The sequence below is a fragment of the Sminthopsis crassicaudata genome, chromosome 4 (genome assembly GCF_048593235.1).
Source record: "Sminthopsis crassicaudata isolate SCR6 chromosome 4, ASM4859323v1, whole genome shotgun sequence".
Lineage (NCBI taxonomy): Eukaryota > Metazoa > Chordata > Mammalia > Dasyuromorphia > Dasyuridae > Sminthopsis > Sminthopsis crassicaudata.
Genome location: NC_133620.1, coordinates 323,540,051 through 323,561,614, shown reverse-complemented (window position 1 = coordinate 323,561,614; position 21,564 = coordinate 323,540,051). Strand labels below are relative to the sequence as shown.

The 21,564-nt window shown below is 32.0% G+C and overlaps 1 protein-coding gene across 5 annotated transcripts in view; it reads right to left on the bottom strand.

Annotated features, from left to right (window-relative positions):
* The window catches only part of HELZ (helicase with zinc finger), a 268,358-nt gene that overhangs the window by 156,637 nt on the left and 90,157 nt on the right, over window positions 1–21,564 (bottom strand). For all 5 annotated transcript variants that reach the window (XM_074260562.1, XM_074260566.1, XM_074260567.1 and 2 more), the window contains 5 exons: window positions 15,358–15,409; window positions 13,999–14,074; window positions 11,693–11,891; window positions 10,781–10,888; window positions 9,545–9,842 (listed from right to left, as the gene is read on the bottom strand). In XM_074260562.1, coding sequence (XP_074116663.1) covers window positions 9,545–9,842; window positions 10,781–10,888; window positions 11,693–11,891; window positions 13,999–14,074; window positions 15,358–15,409 — 733 coding nt within the window. The remainder of the gene's footprint in view (window positions 1–9,544; window positions 9,843–10,780; window positions 10,889–11,692; window positions 11,892–13,998; window positions 14,075–15,357; window positions 15,410–21,564) is intronic.

Sequence of the window (21,564 nt, the reverse complement as noted above, 5' to 3'; positions counted from 1 at the left end):
ATGAGAAAAATTACAAAACACATGCCAAAAAAATAAAGTCAGATTTAAATAATTGGAAAGACATTCAGTGCTCTTGGATAGGCTGAGCGAATATAATAAAGATGACAATACTCCCCAAACTAATCTATTTATTTAGTTCTATACCAATCAGACTCCCAAGAAACTATTTCAATGACCTAGAAAAAATAACAACAAAATTCATATGGAAGAATAAAAGGTCAAGAATTGCAAGGGAACTAATGAAAAAAAAGTCAGAGGAAGGTGGTCTAAGTGTACCTGATCTAAAGCTATATTATATAGCAGCAGTCACCAAAACCATTTGGTATTGGCTAAGAAATAGACCGGTAGATCAGTGGAACAGATTAGATACAAAGGACAAAAAAGGGTACATCTATAGCAATTTAATCTTTGACAAACCCAAAGATTCCAACATTAGGGATAAAAATTCATTATTCGGAAAAAACTGTTGGGAAAACTGGAAATTAGTATGGCAGAAATTAGATATGGATCCACACTTAACACCATATACCAAGATAAGATCAAATTGGGTCCATGATTTAGGCATAAAGAATGAGATAATAAATAGATTAGAGAAACAGAAAATAGTCTACCTCTCAGACCTGTGGAGGAGGAAAGAATTTATGACCAGAGGAGAACTAGAGATCATTGTTGATCACAAAATAGAAAATTTTGATTACATTAAACTAAAAAGTTTCTGTACAAACAATACTAATGCAAACAAGATTAGAAGGGAAGTAACAAATTGGGAAAATATTTTTAAAGTTAAAGGTTCTGACAAAGGTCTCATTTCCAAAATATATAGAGAACTGACCCTAATTTATAAGAAACCAAACCATTCTCCAATTGATAAATGGTCAAAGGATATGAACAGACAATTCTCAGATGATGAAATTGAAACTATATCCACTCATATGAAAGTGTTCCAAATCACTACTGATTAGAGAAATGCAAATTCAGACAACTCTGAGATACCACCATACACCTGTCAGATTGGCTAAGATGACAGGAACAATTAATGATGAATGTTGGAGGGGATGTGGGAAAACTGGGACACTGATACATTGCTGGTGGAGTTGTGAAAGAATCCAGCCATTCTGGAGAGCAATTTGGAACTATGCCCAAAAAGTTATCAAAACTGTGCATACCCTTTGACCCAGCATTGCTACTATTGGGCTTATATCCCAAAGAAATACTAAAGAAGGGAAAGGGACCTGTATGTGCCAAAATGTTTGTTGAAGCTCTTTTCGTAGTGGCTAGAAACTGGAAGTTGAATGGATGCCCATGAATTGGAGAATGGTTGGGTAAATTATGGTATATAAAGGTTATGGAATATTATTGCTCTGTAAGAAATGACCAGCAGGAGGAATACAGAGAGGCTTGGAGAGACTTACATCAACTGATGCTGAGTGAAATGAATAGAACCAGAAGATCGCCGTACACTTCAATGCTGTATGAAGATATATTCTGATGGAAGTGGTTATCTTCAACATAAAGAAGATCCAACTCACTTCCAGTTGATCAATGATGGACACAAATAACTACACCCAGAGAAGGAACACTGGGAAGTGAACGTAAATTGTTAGCACTACTGTCTATCTACCCAGGTTATTTATACCTTCGTAATCTAATACTTAATATGCAACAAGAAAATGGTATTTACACACATATATTGTACCTAGGTTGTATTGTTGTTAGGATTACTAGGTGAGAACTCAGGTTGTCTGGACAGTGACAAGGTGAGAATTCAGGTTGTCTGGACAATTACAAGGTGAGAACTCAGGTTGACTTGATAGAAGGAGCAAGCTCATTGGCTGAAGTGGTTCTTCCCTGAAGCCCTTGCATTATCCCACGCCCATTCTCTGGGAGGATAAAAGAGAGGACAGCCAGAGATAGAAAAAGACTCTGAATTACATCTTGCTTGACGCAGCTCTCTGCAGGAAGGGAAGTCGGCTCTCTGCAGTTGCTGTTAACTCTTGTCCAGAGAAGTGACTTCCCTTCCTGCAGAGAGCCCCGTCAAGCCTGATGCAATGCAGAGTCTTCTCCTTGAATCTCCTCCAGCTCTTATCCTTCTCCATGTAGACTCACTTTCCAGGCCCACTGTTGCTTTTTATCCTCCCAGAGAATGGGCGTGGGATAATGCAAGGGCTTCTGGGAAGAACCACTTCAGCCAATGAGCTTGCTCCTTCTATCAAGTCAACCTGAGTTCTCACCTTGTAATTGTCCAGAAAACCTGAATTCTCACCTTGTCACTGTCCAGACAACCTGAGTTCTCACTTAGTAATCCTAACATATTGTAACACATGTAAAATGTATGGGATTGCCTGTCATTGGGGGGAGGGAATGGAGGGGGGGGGGATAATTTGGAAAAATGAATACAAGGGATAATATTATTAAAAAAAATTACTCATGCATATATACTGTGAAAAAAAAATTCTAAATAAATTTAAAAAAAAAGAAATTTCTATCAACAGATATGGAATTCTATTTCATCTTGTTCCATCATCATAAAAAAACCAATAGTTTTGTTTTCCATATTGCCTATTCTAATGTTGTTTCTTTTTCCTTTCTTATTATTAGAGCTAGCATGTCTGATACACTATTGAATAGCGGTGACAACGGACATCCTTGCTTCATGAAACCTTATTTTATTAAAAAGGCTTCTAACTTATCCCTACTGCAGGATAAGGCTTGATGATGGTATTAGATAGATATAACATCTTTTTGTTTTTTTTAAATTAATTTTATAATTATAACTTTTTTTTTGACATTACATATACATAGGTAACTTTTTTTTTTAACAACATTATCCCTTGTACTCCCTTCTGTTCTGAGTTTTTCCCCTCCTTCCCTCCATCCCCTCCCCTAGATGGCAGGTATTCCCATACATATTAAATATCTTATAGTATATCCTAGGTACAATATATATGTGCAGAACTGAATTTTGTTCTTGTGTTGTTGCAAAGGAAGAATTGTATTCGGAAGGTAAAAATAATCTGGGAAGAAAAACAAACAAAAAAATGCTCACAGTTTACACTCATTTCCCAGTGTTCCTTTTTCTGGGTGTAGCTGATTCTGTCCATCATTGATCAACTGGAATTGGATTAACTCTTCTCTATGTTGAAGATATCCACTTCCATCAGAATACATCCTCATACAGTATCATTGTTGAAGTGTATAATGATCTACTAGTTCTGCTCGTTTCACTCAGCATCAGTTGATGTAAGTTTCTCTGAGCCTCTCTGTATTCCTCCTGTTGGTCATTTCTTACAGAACAATAATATTCCATAACATTCGTATACCACAATTTACTCAACCATTCTCCAATTGATGGACATCCATTCATTTTCCAGTTTCTAGCCACTACAAAAAGGGCTGCCACAAACATTTTGGCACATACAGGTCCCTTTCCCTTTTTTAGTATTTCCTTGGGATATAAGCCCAATAGTAGCACTGCTGAGTCAAAGGATATGCACAGTTTGATAACTTTTTGAGCATAATTCCAGATTGCTCTCCAGAATGGCTGGATTCTTTCACAACTCCACCAACAATGAATGCATCAATGTATACCAGTTTTCCCACAGCCCCTCCAATATTCATCATTATTTGTTCCTGTCTAGATGTAACATCTTTTAAGGAAATTTATCAAACCATATGCTTTCCAGCATTTTTATAAAAAATGGTTGTTGATTTTGTTAAAAGTATTTCTACATCTAGTGAAATAGTATATGGTTTTTCTGTTTGTTTTGTTATTAATATGGTCAGTTATATTGATGGAAAACCTAATATTGATCTAGTTCTTGATTTTGGGTATAAATCCCACCTGGACACAGTGCATGATCTTTGTGATATAGTGATCTAATTTTGCTGCCATTATTTTATTTAAAATTTTTGAATCAATATTCCTTAGGGGAATTGATCTATAGTTTTCTTTCTGTTTCTGTTCTTTGTGGTTTAATTATCAGGACCATATCTGTGTCATAAAAAGAATATGAAAGGACTCTCTTTGCTTATTTTTCTAAAGAGTTTATACAAAATTGAAACAATTGTTCTTTAAATATTTGGTAGAAATCACTTATGAACCCATCTGGTTCTGGGTTTTTTTCTTAAGAAGATCAGTGATTAATTATTCAATTGTTCTAAAACAGGATTATTTAAATGTTCTTCTACTTCTGTTAATCTGGGCAATTTATATTTTTGTAAATATTCATCCATACTCCTGAGATTGTTAGAGTTGTTGTCATATAACTGGACAACACAACTCAAAATATTTTCTTTAATTTCACTTTATTTTTGATACTGGCAATTTGGTGTTCTTCTTTCCTTAAGTCAAACCATATTATATAAAAATAAATAAATAAATGACTTGTTATGACAAGTTGGAAAAGTAGAATAAAAATAAAAGTAAAAAGACTATGATTCAAACCATTTCTTAGAGAAGTTGAATCTCATACATGCAAAATAGTTATCACAAGGCAGAGGCCAAAAACAACTCAGAAACTCCCTCCATTAGCAAACTTCTTTGCCAACCTGAAGAACATAGCCTCTAAGGCAAACAGCAATCTAAATGGATATAAGTTCACTTTACAAAACAATGGTCAAGCCCTTTATGCAGTGGCAAGGAACTGAAAACTGAGTGAATGCTCATCAGTTGGAGAATGGCTGAGTTAATAATATATGAATGTTGAATATTATTGCTCTGTAAGAAACAATCAGCAGGATGATTTCAGAGAGACCTGGAGAGACTTTCATGAACCGATGATGCTAAATGAAGTGAGTAGTAGAACTAAGAGAACATTGTATACAGCAACAATAACACTATACAACATATATACAATGATCAATTCTGGATAGATATGGCTTTTTTCAACAGAGAGGTAATTCAGGCCAGTTCCAGTGATCTTGTGATGGAGAAGTCATCTGCACCCAGAGGGAGGAAAGTGTGGACTGAATGTGGATCACAATATAGTATTTTCACTTTTTTTTTTTCATTGTTTGCTTGAATTTTGTTTTCTTTCTCATTTTATTTCCTTTTTGATTTGATTTTTTTCTTGTGCAGCACAATAATTGTGTAAACATATATAGAAGAACTGCACATGTTTAACATATATTGGATTACTTTGCCATCTAGGGGAAGAGGTGGCAGAAAGGGAAGGAGAAAAAAATTTAGAACTTGTACAAGGTTTTGCAAGGATGAATTTTGACAACCATACATATGTTTTGAAAATAAAAAGTTTTAAAATAAAAACTTAAAAAATTTTTTTAATGCAAAAGATCACCTTACCAAAAAAAGTTGAAGAAAAAAATAAACCTGCACGAGACACAACTAAACTAGATAATGCCAAGAACATTTGTAAATGAAATCAGAATAGTGGAAAGGGTAACCATTTGAAATGTTATGTATAAAGGATAAATGGCCTAGAGCCAAGATCTATAACTACAGAGTTTTTGATGAGGATATGGACCTATCCAATTCTAAAATACAAGGCTATGCTACTTCTGAGAACTTTGTGGTTATTTTAAATTAAAATCATCCACATTAACTAGTAACAAGTATCATAGAAAAATAAAATCCAAGTGTAGCCCCGAGCCTTCACTTTGAACAGCAATTTCAAAATCCTTTTCTATTATTTTTAATATAACTAATATAAAAAAATACAGCAAATGGGTTTCAAATTCATCTCCATATTTTGCCCTTAAAAGAGCTATGATAATCAAAAGGATCACAAAAGGGAAGCTACAAACTGGCTCATCAATTCCTAAATAGGGCAAAAAAAATTACCTTTTTATTATGCTGGTAATACAAAATCATCTGCCAAATACAGTTCAAGCCTTAAAAATTCATCCTGTTCTCTATCAAGAACTTTGTTAAGAGAAAGATAACCTATTGTTAATGTAGCTATATAGGATTTTGTAATAAGTTCAAAGGGAGATAATGAATAACAAGATTTAAATATGGAGATTGTTTAACTTCATCATCATAGACATTTGAAGCAGAATTTCAAATCTTGTTTATTCTTCACTAAGAAAAATACTTCAATCAGTTTACTTCCCACTATAAAGTATACAATTTGATTGAGCTGGCATATGGGAGAAGACATGAGAAGAAAAGTGATACGCACATTTCCTTTTGCAGAATCTGGGTTGTCATTGTGTAAAGCAAAAATTTATTCAAAAAACTTTTATATAAAGTATCTGTAGTCTATTTTGTGGATATGAACTCTCCTAGGATCTCAAAAATAATCAATTTTTAAAAAACGATATGTATTCCTTGAAAGTCTACCTTAGAAAAAGTAGAAAAAATTATTAAATTATACTTAACAGACATAAAAACAATTAGAGGTCTTTTTTCAAAGTTCTTTTCAACTATCTTTTACTTCTGCTGGTCTCTCATTCTGGCACTTGACCGCTAATGGAATTTAACTCCCACTTTGGTCAATATTTCCATGAAAAACAACTCTGAGGACACCTGGTCCTATCATGTTAAGGGCTGCTAGCAGCCTATAACAGTCTTCAGTCAATGAAGAACAGTGTACTGTGCAAACGTAGTTTTTACCTGATACCAAAGCATCAGAAAGAGAAGTTTCAATTTACTGATATTATTTGAATGCAATATATTAGTCACTTTTTTCAAAACTTCATGCTGAATAAATTAAAAGGGTTTATAGTATATACATAGCTATATCTACCTATCTCTATAGATATATACATAGACTTAGATTTAGATATACAGTTCCTCCCCAAAGTTACCAAAACTATCTTAATTACATATCTTTATTCTCCTTCCATTTTTCTAATTCTTGCCTACTTGTCTTAGGAAAATCTTCTTCCTTCCTTCTTCAAGTCCCTGTCAGCTCTCTAAGAACAAATTTAATTTGGGGGGGGGGGGGTAGGGAAGAGTTCATCACTTGGAATTTTTTTTCTCTACCACAATTTACAAAGGGCACTTACTAAAATTTGAAAGGAATGCCATATGTATCAATAGAAGGTATAATGTAAATCATCATCATAATAGTAATTATGGTAATAATAATCATAACCTGAATTTACATATTGCTTTAGAATTTACAAAGCACTTTACATGTTATTTTAATGAAGGAATACCTACATTGCCATTAAAAAAAAAAAAATTTATGAAGCACCTACAATGTGCTACATACTGTACTGGATGCTGAAGATGGAAAAATAAATGAGTCCCAAGGAAATTCACAGTCTAATGGAAGAGAGAGCATGAAAATTACAATATACAAACTCACTACATATAAGACAAAAATAGGGATAATCACAGAAGGAAGGCACTAAAAGATAGAAAAGGTTTTGTGGAGAATATGGGATTTTAGCTGAAATTTTAAGAAAATTAGGGAAGGCAAGAGATGGGAATAAAGGAGAGAATTCTAAGTATGGGCGAGAGTCAGTAAAAATGTTTTTAGAATAAGGAAATGGGGAGTATCTTGTGCAAAAACAAAACAAAACAAAACAAAATAAATAAAAGAATGAGGTCCGTGTCAATGAGTCTCAAGAATACATGAGACAAAAGATGTAAGAAGTTTGGAAAAGTAAGAATGGGTCAGGTTGGGAAAGGCTTTAAAAAACAGAAGGGTTTTGTTGTTTGGTTGGTTTTTTTTTATAGTGGATCATAAAAGGATAGGAAGTCATTGGAATTTATTAACAGGAGAGAGGGAAAGAAAGAGAGAGAGAGAGAGAGAGGGAGGGAGGGAGGGAGGAAGGGAAGGAAGAAGGGAAGGAGGTGAAGGGAAGGAGGGAAAGGGAAGGAGGGAAAGGGAGAGAGGGGGAGGGAGGGAAGGAGGGAAGGAGGGAGGGAAAGAGAGAGAAAAGAGAGAGAGAGAATGTGTATGTGTATGTGTGCACACGTGTGCTTGTGATAGTTACATATGCATATTAAACCCATTTGGGAGTGATGGCTGGATTGAAAATGGGAAGGAGACCAATCAGAGGCTGGTTCACTAATCTAGGTCAAAGTGAAGAGAGGTTAAAATAGGTGTCCGGTCGATGTCATAAGAGAGAAGGGAGCAAATGCAAGAAACAAAGGCAGAATTGGCAGGAGTTGACAACAGATTGAATATGGCAGATAAGAGTGAAGAGTCGAGGGTACCTATATAGGGTACCTGTTTTCTAGGAAGATGATGATACCATTGACAATAGCTGAGAATTGGAGGAAGGAATGGGGAAAAAGTTAATGGGTTCAGAGTTTAAGATGTCTACAAATATATCACTAAAAATGTTTTCAAACAACCAAACTGGAAACTTCTGCAACAGAAAACATTTGTAAATTAAACATTTTTCTTCATAAATAGATATAAAATATGCATTGGTACTTAAGCTTTAAACTCAAAGAAATGTAAACTAATAAGTACATATGGGTACATTATAAATTAAAATGTCTAAGCTAGCTGGGGATATGAAAATTCAATAAAATAATTTGCCCTTATTTTCAGGAATCTAGAATTCTTTTCCTAGAGCACAAAATTGATACTGTTAAAAAAGACACTTGAGTTTCTTGGACTTGAATCGTCTTTGTATTAGGTACTCCCTCTTTGCCTTAGCAAGACTAAGGAGTTTTTCTTCATTGGGATTCTTTCATTACCTATGCATTCAAAGCCAGGATATAAACTGTAAAGTCTGATTACTTTATCTAAATTCAAATATTTTAAGTTCCTATTGTTCCTGGCCTATCAATCTTTTCATCTCCAAAACAATTTACAATTACGATCTCATTAAAATCTCAGTTGCTAATGTTTGTTAAATCAATTATTGAATGAATATCAAAATATTCCTCGCTGTGTTCAGGATGTTATTAGCTAATGAAATAAATCATGTCACAAATCAATAACCACCAGGTACTTTAATTTAGCATTGCCATTGGCCATCCTACTTTGCACTTTATGTTATAATGTCCCCCTCTAATTTATAAAAAAACCTCCCCAGAAATATATTATGTAAAATCAGGACAAATTTAATTTAAATAATCAATGCCATATAAACATTAAAATAAACTTGATTTATACAAATCCCATACCAAAAAAAAAAACAAATCTCTTTAGATAATTTCTGGTACGAGGAATTTTTCACTAAGAACTTGTTTTATCTATATCAGCAAAAAAATGTTAGTATAAATTGTCATCCATGACAAGGAATTTTTCCTATTATATAAAACTGGATATAAAAGACAACTATTTTAATAAATACTGCTAGTAATAATATTTGAATTATATTTATACAATAATAGATAAAAGAGAGAAAATAATATAACCCTCTGATCACATAAGCCTTAGAATTCTCAAAGAAGTACAGGCATAAAAATTATTTCCATTAAGAGAACAGGGTAAAAATGGACCTTATTAATTCTACCATACTAGTGTTATTTATTATGGAAGAAATGTTTCAATTAATTTGAAATCTCTAATATCTATTATCACTTATTAATATCACATTTCAAGACTACTACATTTTTTTGAACAGAACTACTAACGATATCCTACCAGAGAGAAAAAATTCTAAATGTTACCTTCTGTAGAAGCAGCATCAATCATTACTCTTTGCATGAGCACTGGTTCCAATCCAAAGTCAAAAACTATGGTTTGGCGAAAAGTTCCAAATATCTCTGTGTTAAATGCTATACCAATTTTATACACATAATGATCTAATCCATTCTGAGCCATCTTCCCTCCTATCCATTCTTGACAGTTTTCTGGGACTTCCTGTGATACTTGAGTAGTACTATCTCCAGCAGATATTCCAATGATGCTAAAATGAGGACGATGAGCATCATAAAGCAATGCTACTCGATACAGCATTCTGGCAGGCTACAAGAAAGTTAACAATTCGTTGAGTAAAAATCCATTTTTAAAATCAATATTTAAGTTATTTCCACACAAAACTTTAATTTTCCCATATCTCTAGAATGTATTAAAGTTATAAATTTTATAAATGATCTATTTAAATAAAAATTAAAATGATAAAAAATAACTATTAAAGAGTGATCTTTTTATGGCATATTTCATTGCTATCCCTGGTAATTCTTCAGTCACCTGTTGTTCAGATCCTCTATCCTCTTTCTTATTCTCAATATCAAAGTCTGCAATACCTCACAGAGTTATTTCTGCAGAGTGAAGGAGGTTTTCATAGCTAAGGCCTGAGTACTCAAAACTCCCAAGTAGGCTATGAGATAGTATAATACAATAAAATCCAATAAGTAATAATACAAAACTGTTTTAATGTGCATATTCAAAGAAACTTAACCCTAAACATTATCATTTAGGAAGAGAAATACTGCAGCAACGTAATCCTCCTGTACCACATTCTCATTGTGATGTATCTTATTGACACAGTGACATAGTTTAATGGGACAATGGTTTCACCAACTACAAAAACAAGTTCCAATTTTTTCTCATCTCACACAAAGATTAATTCAACAATTTTCAGGATAGAATTTAGATATATTTAAGAAATGATAATTTTTAAAAGAAATGATACATCAAATAAATAATGTTACAAAATTTCCTCTGATAGATAGACACAGATATACACATATAAATCTTCTATAACTATTGCCTCAAAGACTAACAAAAGGGTTTGACATAGTTTTAATGACCAAAATACAATTCATATATATTTTTAAAAGGTAATATAAAGCTTACATAAAATATTGATTTCCATAAAAAAGAACTGATGACCTTCAAACAAGAATGATCAATATATTCACCAATGTTAATTCGTTTAAAAGCAATAACAAGAATCATACCTTACAAGTGAGAGCAAATGTCCATGTCTGATAAGATTTTTTGGTGGTGACAGTAAGAGATAGTTCTGGATTATGCTCCACCCACACACCTTCTACACATTCACTAAGCTGGAATTAAAAAGAAAATAACTAATGTTATATATCTGTTACCATGAATAATCAAGCTGGGGCAGCTAGTTGGCACAGAGGATAGAGCACTGGCCCTGGAGTCAAGAGGACCTGAATTCAAATTCAGCCTCAGATACTTAAGTCTTAATAACTATGTGACTCTGGAAAAGTCACTTAACCCCATCTGCCTTAAAAAAAAAAAATAATAATAATAATCAAACCTAGTGAATCTGTTTCAACAACAAAATTATTACTAAAGAAATTCTGTGCAGTGGGATCATGTTTCTATCATAGAAACAGAATGCAATAAATCAAAGGACATGAAAAACATGACTAAAAATTAAAATTACATATGCCTTAAATGAAAGAATGAAAAATGTTTTAATAACTCCCAAGCTCTAAATGGCTGAACTAAAGCTGCAACATTAAAAACAGACACCTATTTTATTTTAAATTTATTGTAGATCTAAAAATATTTCCTTACAGATTACATTCAAAGTTTCATATTTGTTAACTCATATGATCTATACAAACAACTTAATGAAGTAGTCTAAACATCAGAATCTCCATTCATAAATCAGAACACTAACTTATTCCTTAGATATACAGTCCATATCAAAGTCAGAATTTGGATCCAAGGGTTCTGATGTCAAACTCTGCACTACAACAGGATGCTTCATTCAGAAATTCACTTAACTATTTTTACCCAAAGAACATGAAAAAAAGAACAGAATGTATACGAAAAGTTAAGATTCAAACAAACTTGTGGTTAAAATAGAAAAATATAAAAATTATTTTCCTCACCACTTTCTCAGGAGCTAATGAATTCATCCATTTCTCTATCAAGGTTTCCATGTAACTTCCAGTAAATTGTTTACTTTCTTTCTGCTGTTTCAATTTTATAAGTCTTGATGCATATCTTTTCTGCCATTCAGATAGCTCTTCCTGGGAATGGGCTGATGTACATTGGGCACCATACCTACAAATCCCTTGTTCTAAGAATCTAAGCAAAAAGAAAAGATAATTGTACCATTTCTTGAAAAGGCACACTAAAAATGTATTTATGTGTTCTCTTTCTTTACTAACTAGAACAAGATGTATTTTCCAATAGATTCAATTGGTCACAATGCAATGAGTTGCTTAAAAAAGAATATTTTAGAAGCAAAAGTTACTCTAGGGGCAGCTAGGTAGCGCAATGGATAGAGCACCAGCCCTGAAGTCAGGAGGATCTGAGTTCAAATTTGGCCTCAGACACTTAACACATACTAGCTGTGTGACCCTGGGCAAGTCACTTAATCCCAATTGCCTCAGGAAACCCCTCACCCCCAAAAAAATTATTCCAATTGCAATTTAAAAGCCTGCCTCCCACCTCCACTAATCTCATTCTGTATTTTCTGGCAAAAAGAGGGTAACAAAGCAGTAATAAGTAGGTTCAAAATCATAACAAATTGAAGATCTCTCAAAAATTTCACCTATAAACATTCCCCTTATATGACATGTTACTATTATTCCTCTTAGACAAGTTTTTTTTGTTTTGTTTTGTTTTTAAGGTTTCTGAAGCAACACTGACATCAAGTGGTTCAACTATTCAAATACATATATGTGCTACTTAACACAATCTAAGAAAACTATTTAAAAAGTACAAATATTTCCTCATAAATAAATTGTTATTTATTAAATACGTCTAATTTTCAACTATAAACTAAATAATATTTTGTACTATAATCAGCACCTTTTCCTATTACAATTAATCTACGCTTTATTTCAAATTATTATCATTTTTTTATCTTGTATTCAGAATTAAAAATAAATTTGTAATCAAAGTATTATTTTATAAAATAAGTTCTGTTTTGCTAGTGTTCCTCCTTGCTGTGGGACTAAGACCCAGATTAAAGTATGGGAAATTCAACAATCATGTCCCCGTTGCTAGCAAAGAATTCCTATGTCCTTCTCACCAGGTATCTGACCCCTTACCACCTGGACTAAGAGATTCGAAAATCCACCACTGCCAATATGATTCTGTTACCTCTAAAGTCTACTGCAGGTTTCCTAGGATATGGACTACAATAGACAGTGCTTCACTCTTCTCCTGGTGCTAAATTGTCTTAGGACAAAAAAACCTGTTTTACCCCATTCTTTTGTGGGTTCTGCCATGCTAGAATTTGTTCTGAGGCATTATTTAAAACTGTTGGGCTTTACATTGGCCAGAGGAGCCAGGCATCCATTGTAAGAGCTATGAAGGAAGCACTGAGAAAATGTTTTCCCTTCCCCAATCAGTATATTAACTTCCAGATCACCTGATGCAGGCACCAGGGAAGTAGGTCTCTACCTCCTGAACGGTAACCAGTAAGAACCAGACTCTCTGCTCCAATTTCATTTAAGAACGAATTGTGATCTGCTTCTCATTTTTTTTTTTAATTTATGCTCCACTACTTCCTATCCATCCCTATTCTATTTTCTATTTAATATTTCTGTCAAGGACAGCATCATCCATCCAAACACTCAGGTTCAAAATCTTATCATCCTCAACTTTTCAAGTCTCATTCACCCTACTCATCCCATCAGTGGCCAATTGTTTTACCTCTATAATGACAAGTGCATCTATCCTCTTTCTTTATATTCATAAAGTCACCATCCTGATCAAGGTACTCATCATCTCACATCAGGACAATTGCAATAATCCCCTAACTTGGTCCTCCTAACTCAAGCCTCTACATACTCCAGACAGTTGCAAAAGTGGTTTTGCTAAAAGGCAGGTCTAACAATGTCATTGCCCCCATTGGCCTCCTAATGACTCTAGGATAAAATATTATTACATCTTTATCTCATCTTTTAAAATGTATATTTTTATGTAAATTTTATAATTTATAAATAAGTACAGACAAATAAGAAGTAAACATTCAAAAACTTTTTTGGTACAAAGAAGCATGGTCAAAAATTTTGGATATAACTTGACCAAAGAAGAACAGCAACATAAGAATATTTGGGACACTGAAAAATTAAATGATTTGCCCAGAATTGCAGTCACTGATTAACTGATTTTCAAAAACAGAGAAAAGAATTAAACATAAGAGATTAATTAAAAAAAAAAAAAAAACTTGCCATTTTACCTTTTACACAAAGTATATTCCTCACTGCTGGTGATTCCTCTAGGTGGAGGACGGAAATGCCAACCATTCCGAGAACCTGGAGAATGATCAGGATGTATGAATTATTTTATTATGTGTTTGCTAACAATTTTAATATTTCACTGTAAAAAAAAAGTACTCTTTCCAAAATCATCATTCTAGATGATGCAAAAATATGATATCGAATAACAGCATATGAAATATACCTACTGAGAACATATCTATAGATTAATGGAATTAAATCATTCAACTAAGAGAAAAAACATTCAACAAGAACTAATTTAAGAATAAACTCTATAAAAATTAAATCATTTTACTAGTCTCCTGTTCTATAAAATAGCTATTTATTTCTTGTTAAAAGTCTCTTCCTTAGATATTTAGAGAAAATGTTAGGATACCTAAGATAATTTAGGTATTCAATACTTCTTTATCGAAAACTCTTTCTTAAAGGAAAAAGTTTCATATACAAAGCAATAAACAACTCTCAATATTGTAAGTCCATGTTACATAGGATTTATTTATGAATTATAATATAAAGTATTGCCTCCAAAACTAGGCCAATCAAAACTGAGCTTAAGAATTTAAAAAAAAAAAAATGCTAGGGGAAAAAAAGGTTTTTTAGTTATTACTTTTTTAACCTCTCTGGACCTTAGTTTATTTCTATTACCAACCTAAAAGGGTAGTTGTGAGGAAAGCACTTTGTAAAAGACTATATCAGTATAAGCAGTTATATAAGAAAGAAATTTTTTGAAGTAATAAATTAGAATAAAGAAAATAGTCTGAGAATTAAATTTCAAGATATATAAGAAAGTTTAAATGTAGTCCTATAACTTAGGACATAGGTATATGGAATTAGAGACCTCAAGTTCTCTTCTACTTCTATTAGTTCATAAAAAAAAAAAAAAAAAGGGAAAAACACCTTTTATCCACACTAATTCTTTAGTAAAACTTATTCAATATTTTGTCTGATGACAAGTATTGGCCCCAGAGTCAGAAAGATTCAATCCTGTGTCTGACAAATATTGGCTACATAACTAAAGGCAAATCATTAACTTCTCAATAATCCAGGCAAGTCTCTACAACTTTTTAAAAGTTAAAGATAAACTGCATTTATGTAGGAGACCCTATATTATAAATTACAAACATCAATAACATCAAAAGCCTGAAAAAATTACTGATCTATAATTTAATCTAAATCTAATCTGAATCTAAAAAATTACTACTAAAAATTACATAATCAATAACATATGGTATCTCAATAAATTTCTCCTTGAGAATGGAGTCTAAAAGTAAAAAGAAAAAAAGCCTAGATTAGCACAGATTTATTTAACTTGCCCTTACCTTCTTCCAAGTCTTCCACGTGATATTCAGATGGCACTTTACTAGTTGCTGTCTGTAATTTTTTTAAACAGAAAATATTTTGAAAACCAAGACAATTTGAAAATTCTGAAATCATTGTTTTAATAAATAATCAGATCAATGAGGGAAGGAGTTTTAACATGAAAAGTATAATTACAACACAAAAGTTTCTGCTTAGTAATTTAAATTATTCACCTGATTCCTTAATACCTTTTCTTATGTTATATTGCATTAAATTATATTGGGAAGAAATGTATTACAACATAGATGCAGTCTTTATTAAAAAGAGAAAAACATATATAAGCAATTTCCAAAATAGTATCTCATAGAAGAAATTGTCCCTTGTTCTACAATTTAGAAAACCTGCAAATCCAGTACCCACACCCCACCAGAGAATTTAATACAATTACTGGAAAGAGAAAATGTCAAGGTAGAACCAGAATACATACATACACACACACACACACACACACACACACACACACACACACACACATATATTTTTTTTATTATGGGCCAACGTACAAATGAACTTTGGCAATATAAAGAAATTCTTAAAATAGGAATTACTAGAAAAATCTGAGCTTACAAATAAACTAAAGATATTCACATTACAAAGGATTCTGTGTGTTTCAAAAAGATTTACAAAGTCTCCTTATACAGAATACTATCACGATCCACTAAATGATGAAATTGCCAAAAACTTTAAAGAAATGTATCAATAGCATTTTGAAGTACACTCATATATTCAAGGCCCTGTTTTGTGCATAAATTAATTTTATTTATGTATATTAATGGATTCTTTAAAATTTTTCTTTAAAAAAACTTTTATTTAAAAAAAATTACCCAATGAAATAGTATGATAAATGAATGAAAATAAACTATCTTTTATAAAAATATAAACCCTATTTTTTTTTAGTTGACCTGTGTCTATCAGTATGGGGAACTCTTAGAGAAATACATATGTTCCAATTTAGATCAGGACTTTCTTTGAAACTTAAAATCTTAAGAGATTTCAGTGGAGAATTGAAAGGACAACTTGGCCAGAAAACACAGATAACACATGCCAAGACCAGCTTTTTTTCCGTCATGCCACACTGGCTGGAAGAATAATTATTTAAAAGGAAATATGCATAATAAATATACTAAGGCACATTAGCTATTATAATCAATAACCAGAAAATTTATAGATTATATTCATGCTAATATTTTTGTGCTCAACATAGTTGTTTAACTGATGGGATGCCCACATTTAGAACAATCTATTAAAGTGATTATGGTAATATGTTTGTGTTTATGCTTTCATTATCAAAGTTTTGGAATTTGGGGGTTAAATATTATTTTTTGAATAATCAGAACTCCACAAATCAGACCCACAGCTGAAGACATTAGCCTTAGCTAAGTTATTATATGATATTTGTTTAAAGAAAAGACGGAATAATATTATACTACTAGATTCCATTATCACTAAAAAATATATTTATTAGAAAATGTAGCAATTAATAAAGAACTACCACTAAACAGTTTTGAGTGATAGATCTTTATCTTCATCTACCATTTTTCATCTTTATTCTCTAATCTCTGAAAATGAAGTTGGCTCTTCTTAGTGCCATGTATGTTTGATTCCATTACTTCCTTCACTGGGACTTCACTTTCAACTATCCCTTTCTCTATTTTTTATCTTCAATATTTGTGTTCTGATTCCTTCTCTCCCAGCTAAAAAGCACATTCCAGGCTTCTCCATCCTTTAAAAACTTTCATTAAAATCTATAATCTCCTTAAATTATTATCATCCTACATCATTTCTCAATTTCTCAAACTTTTTTAAAAAGGCTTCTATTTCTTCTCTAATTCACAATTCAACCCTTTGCATCTAGCTTCTAAATTTGATCTTCAAATAAAACTGCTCTCTTCAAAATTATTTTAATTACCACTAAGCTCATCATTGTTAACCTATCTGCTACACATGACATTGTTGAGCGCCCTCTGCTAGAAACTGTCTCCTCTCTGTTTTCAGTTATGTAAAAAGTTCAATATATGCCAGGCACAATGCTAACTGTGTAAGATATCAAAAATAAAAATAAATAAATAAATAAATAAATGTAGTCATGGTCGAAAAGATCACATTCTAATAAAAGACAAGGTATGTCAATAAACAGGTATATACAAGATAAGCACCAAATGAACATAAGGTAATTTCAAAAGGAAGCCTAAGGAAAGGAAGGGAAAAGAGATTGTAAAAAAAAAAAAAATCTTGTAGAGGTGAAATTTGAGCTGAGTCATGAAAAAAGACAAGAAATCTAAGAAAAGAAGATAAAAAGGGAAAGCACTCCAAAGATGGGAGACATCTAATTCAAATATATAGTGAGTGAGGAAATGGAGATTTAGGGTGAAGAATAATAAATAGGACAAGGTGGTTAGATCATAAAATACATGGAGAATAATAAAGCTAAAAGACTAAGTTATAAAGATCTTGATATTTATATTTAATAATGAAATTAACAGCGAGCCACTAGAGTTTATTGAATACAGGGATGTACTGAGTACAGGAGACAGACTTATGCTTTAGAAAAATCACTTTGGCAACTGAGCTGATGATTTAGGTAAGAGACATGGAGATAGATCAATTGGAAATCTAATGCATTCAATAATACAAGAAGGAGTCAATGAGAACTAGGGAGAACTAGAAACTAGGAAGATGGTGAACTCAGTTAAAGAGAGGGGGAAAGAAGTTATATAGACAGAAATGAAAAGATTTGACAACAGAGTAAATAAATTAATGAGAATGAAAAACTAAGGATTTAAGGGTATAAGCCAAGGTTAGAAGGTAGTACCTTCGATAGTAATAAAGAATTGCAGGACTATACCTTAAGCAAAAGAGACAAAAAGTAAACATATAAATCTGGGAATCATTTACATGGAGGTAGTAACAACTAATGGGAGCTAATGCTCTGAGATAATATAGTATAGACGGAAAGAATTTTCAGGAAAGAGTCCATGACATAGAAGAATCAGCAATAAAAACAGAGTCAAGAAAACTCTGACTCTGACTCTGAGAGTCAAAGAAAGATAGGAAAACTACACTGGGTGTCAGCAATATTGTTCAATATTCTTTTGAAACTTTTAAGGTAACTAGACAGTATAAAATGACTAAGCGTATACCTTCCAAAAGAAACACACAGTAATTATGTGAATATAAACATCGGACACTTTTAATGTGGATGGAATAAGAACTAAATAATTGAAGTAATATCTATTGTTCAAGGACAGGTAAAACTAATAAATTTTAAAATGGCAATCTTATCTAACTAATGTATTTAATCCCATCCTAATTAAACTACTAAAATATTTTAATTATAAAATAATATATATTATTAGAAAAAAATAATAAAGTTTGGAAGAACAACAGATCAGAAACTTCAAAGAAACCAGGGAAAAAAGATGTAAAGGAAACAGATTTAGTAATACCAGGCAAATTATATTACACAGTGAAAAACACTACTGAAATGTTAAATGGATAATTTTGATTTTAAAATTTTCTTATATAAATAAAACACATGCAGAAAAGAAGGAATGCAGAAAATTAGGGGAAAACTTTCATAGACAATCATAGACAAATAGGATGATTGAGCTGGAATATTGCTATGGTATAAAAATGGTGAGCTACTTTATTTTAAAAAACATGGAAAGATTTGGACTTATGAAGGAAGAAGACTGGAAGAAGGAGGAATAATGGGGAGAAGAAAAGGGGGAGGAGAAGTGAATATCTGGGAGAATATTTTCTGAAAACACACACACACATACATTCTCTCTCTCTCTCTCTCTCTCTCTCTCTCTCTCTCTTTCTCTCTCTCTCTCTCTCTCTCTCTCTCTCCCCCAAATGTTAAGAAAGGAAAGCATTGTATTCTCTTTATATTTAATCTGTATATACTTTTAAATATATATATTGTCTCTGCTGATAAAATATAAGTTGTTTTAAAGTAAAGATTGTTTTATGTTTTTATTTGTATCCCTAGGGCCTAGAACACTATCTGATACATAGTTCTTAATAAATGTTTATTGAATAAATTCATTCATTCAAATATGCAAACAAAACCCTAGCTGTGAATAATAAATTTTATTATTTTATAAAGTGTCAGGCACAATAAGAAGCGATCTTTTTATTACCTTTCTTTGAAGGGTTTTTTGATTGTTTAATATGTCAGCTGCACTTTGGTTTTTAAGATATCATATGTCTGACTGACAAATAATACTATTCTAATTAGAGAAAACAAATCATTAAAAGTGCTGAATTATTAATTAGCAAGCTAAAATAAGTCTTCCAAAATTGTTGCCAAAAGGATTCAGTAATAATCATTTAACTTATATATGATGATGGATTAACAAAATCAAAAATCATTTTTTTTATTTTTTTAATCAAGTGATTGTAGAAACTGTTTAGTAGCCCACAGTAATGAGGTTGTAGTTAAGAAGGCATGGATTCAAATCTCTATGTGACCCTTTCCATTGGTATGTGCTTCAGTAATTCCCTTAGACTTAGGTTGCTACACAATCTGTAAGATATGCTCTTCAAAAATCTAAATAAAATGTTATAATTATTTATCAGCAAAAAGTTAAATAACTAATTCATCTCTTATTAATATTTAGAAAGTAAACAAAAAGTAGAACTAAATTTCTAAAAAAAAAAAAAAAAAAAAAAAAATGCTCAAGAATGGGATTCTTGAACACAAAAGGAAGCAATTCCAAGGGGCAGGGGGAGAAAGCTGTCAAAAGAGATCAATAAAAATACACAGAATTCACCAACCAACCTGGTTTAAAAGAGAAATGTACAGAAGAAGGAAGGGTAGATAACAAAAGATGAATACAAAAGCATGTCAATGTCCTATAAATAATCCTGAAGGTATTACAAGTTCAGAATGAGCTGAAACTAGCAAAAGAAGCTAAGGACAACAACAACAACAACAAATTCTTTAGTTATATTGAAAGGAAAAGAATGGTCAAAGAAGAGACAGAATCTTTGTTGAAATGGATGGGACAATGGTAGCTGCCAATAGAGAGAAGTCAAATCTGTTAAATTTAGATTTTTGTTTTCTCTATCAAAAAAGACTTTTAAAACATAAAGGAAAAAGTGAATAACAAGGATTCAAGAGAGATAAATAGGTGGTAAAAGAATATTCTTGATGAATTCAAGCCACCAGGCTCACATGAATTAGAACTTCAAATATGTAAAAGGATTGTCAGTTATAATTGCTAAGCCACTGTCAATAATATCTAAAAGGTCATATAAAATAGAAGAATTACCATAAAAGAAAGACAAATGTCTTAATTCTCAAAAAAGAGGGGGGGAGGAAGAGAGAGAAATAGTATATAAACTATCAGAAAGTTTGACTTCAATTTCTAGAAAAATTCTAAAAATGATCTAGTTGTCTTCAAGTATTTCATTTTTATTATGTAGAAAAAGGAATAGCCAGAGGGCAAAACCAGAAGCAACTGGTAAAAGTTATTATCAAAAAGTAGAATGAGCTGCTTCAAGAATTGATTTTCCTTCATTAAAAGTCTGCAAAAATAAGATGATCCCTCCCAATTTTATGATTCTGTGAAGATATTTAGGATATACTAGCTTATTATCTCCATAAACAAAATTAATGATAATGAAAACAAAAAAATTTAAAAGAGACAAACGAGATCTAATATAACTCCTCAAAATATAAACATTTTTCTACATGTTTTTTCTACATGTTAATATAACAGAAGATCTTCCTCTTTTAAAAAGAAAAAAAAAATCAATTAATATACTTTGTTTACTTGAAAATGATCAATTAGAATTCTCTTGTGGATTTGACTGTGTAATTACTCCTAGGATTACATTGGCTTCCTACAAGTGCCATCTCATGGATATCTTATCTCTAAAAGTGATCACAATATATAACTTGTACAGCTCTTCTCACTCAAATGCCTCACTAACTAACTTCTACATAAGAGAAGCAAGCTAGTCTGCTGAGCCTCAAATTAGTTGCTCATGCAATTTGGGGGGTTCCTCCACATGTGATTCCAGATAAATGGGGGAATACCTCCAAAATAGACTAGTGAGAAATAAACCCTAAGAATTTAAGTGAAGGAAGACAATGACCTCCTTGACCTAAGACTTAGATATCCCTTCGACAAGCCAGAGACCAAATAGCTAACTCA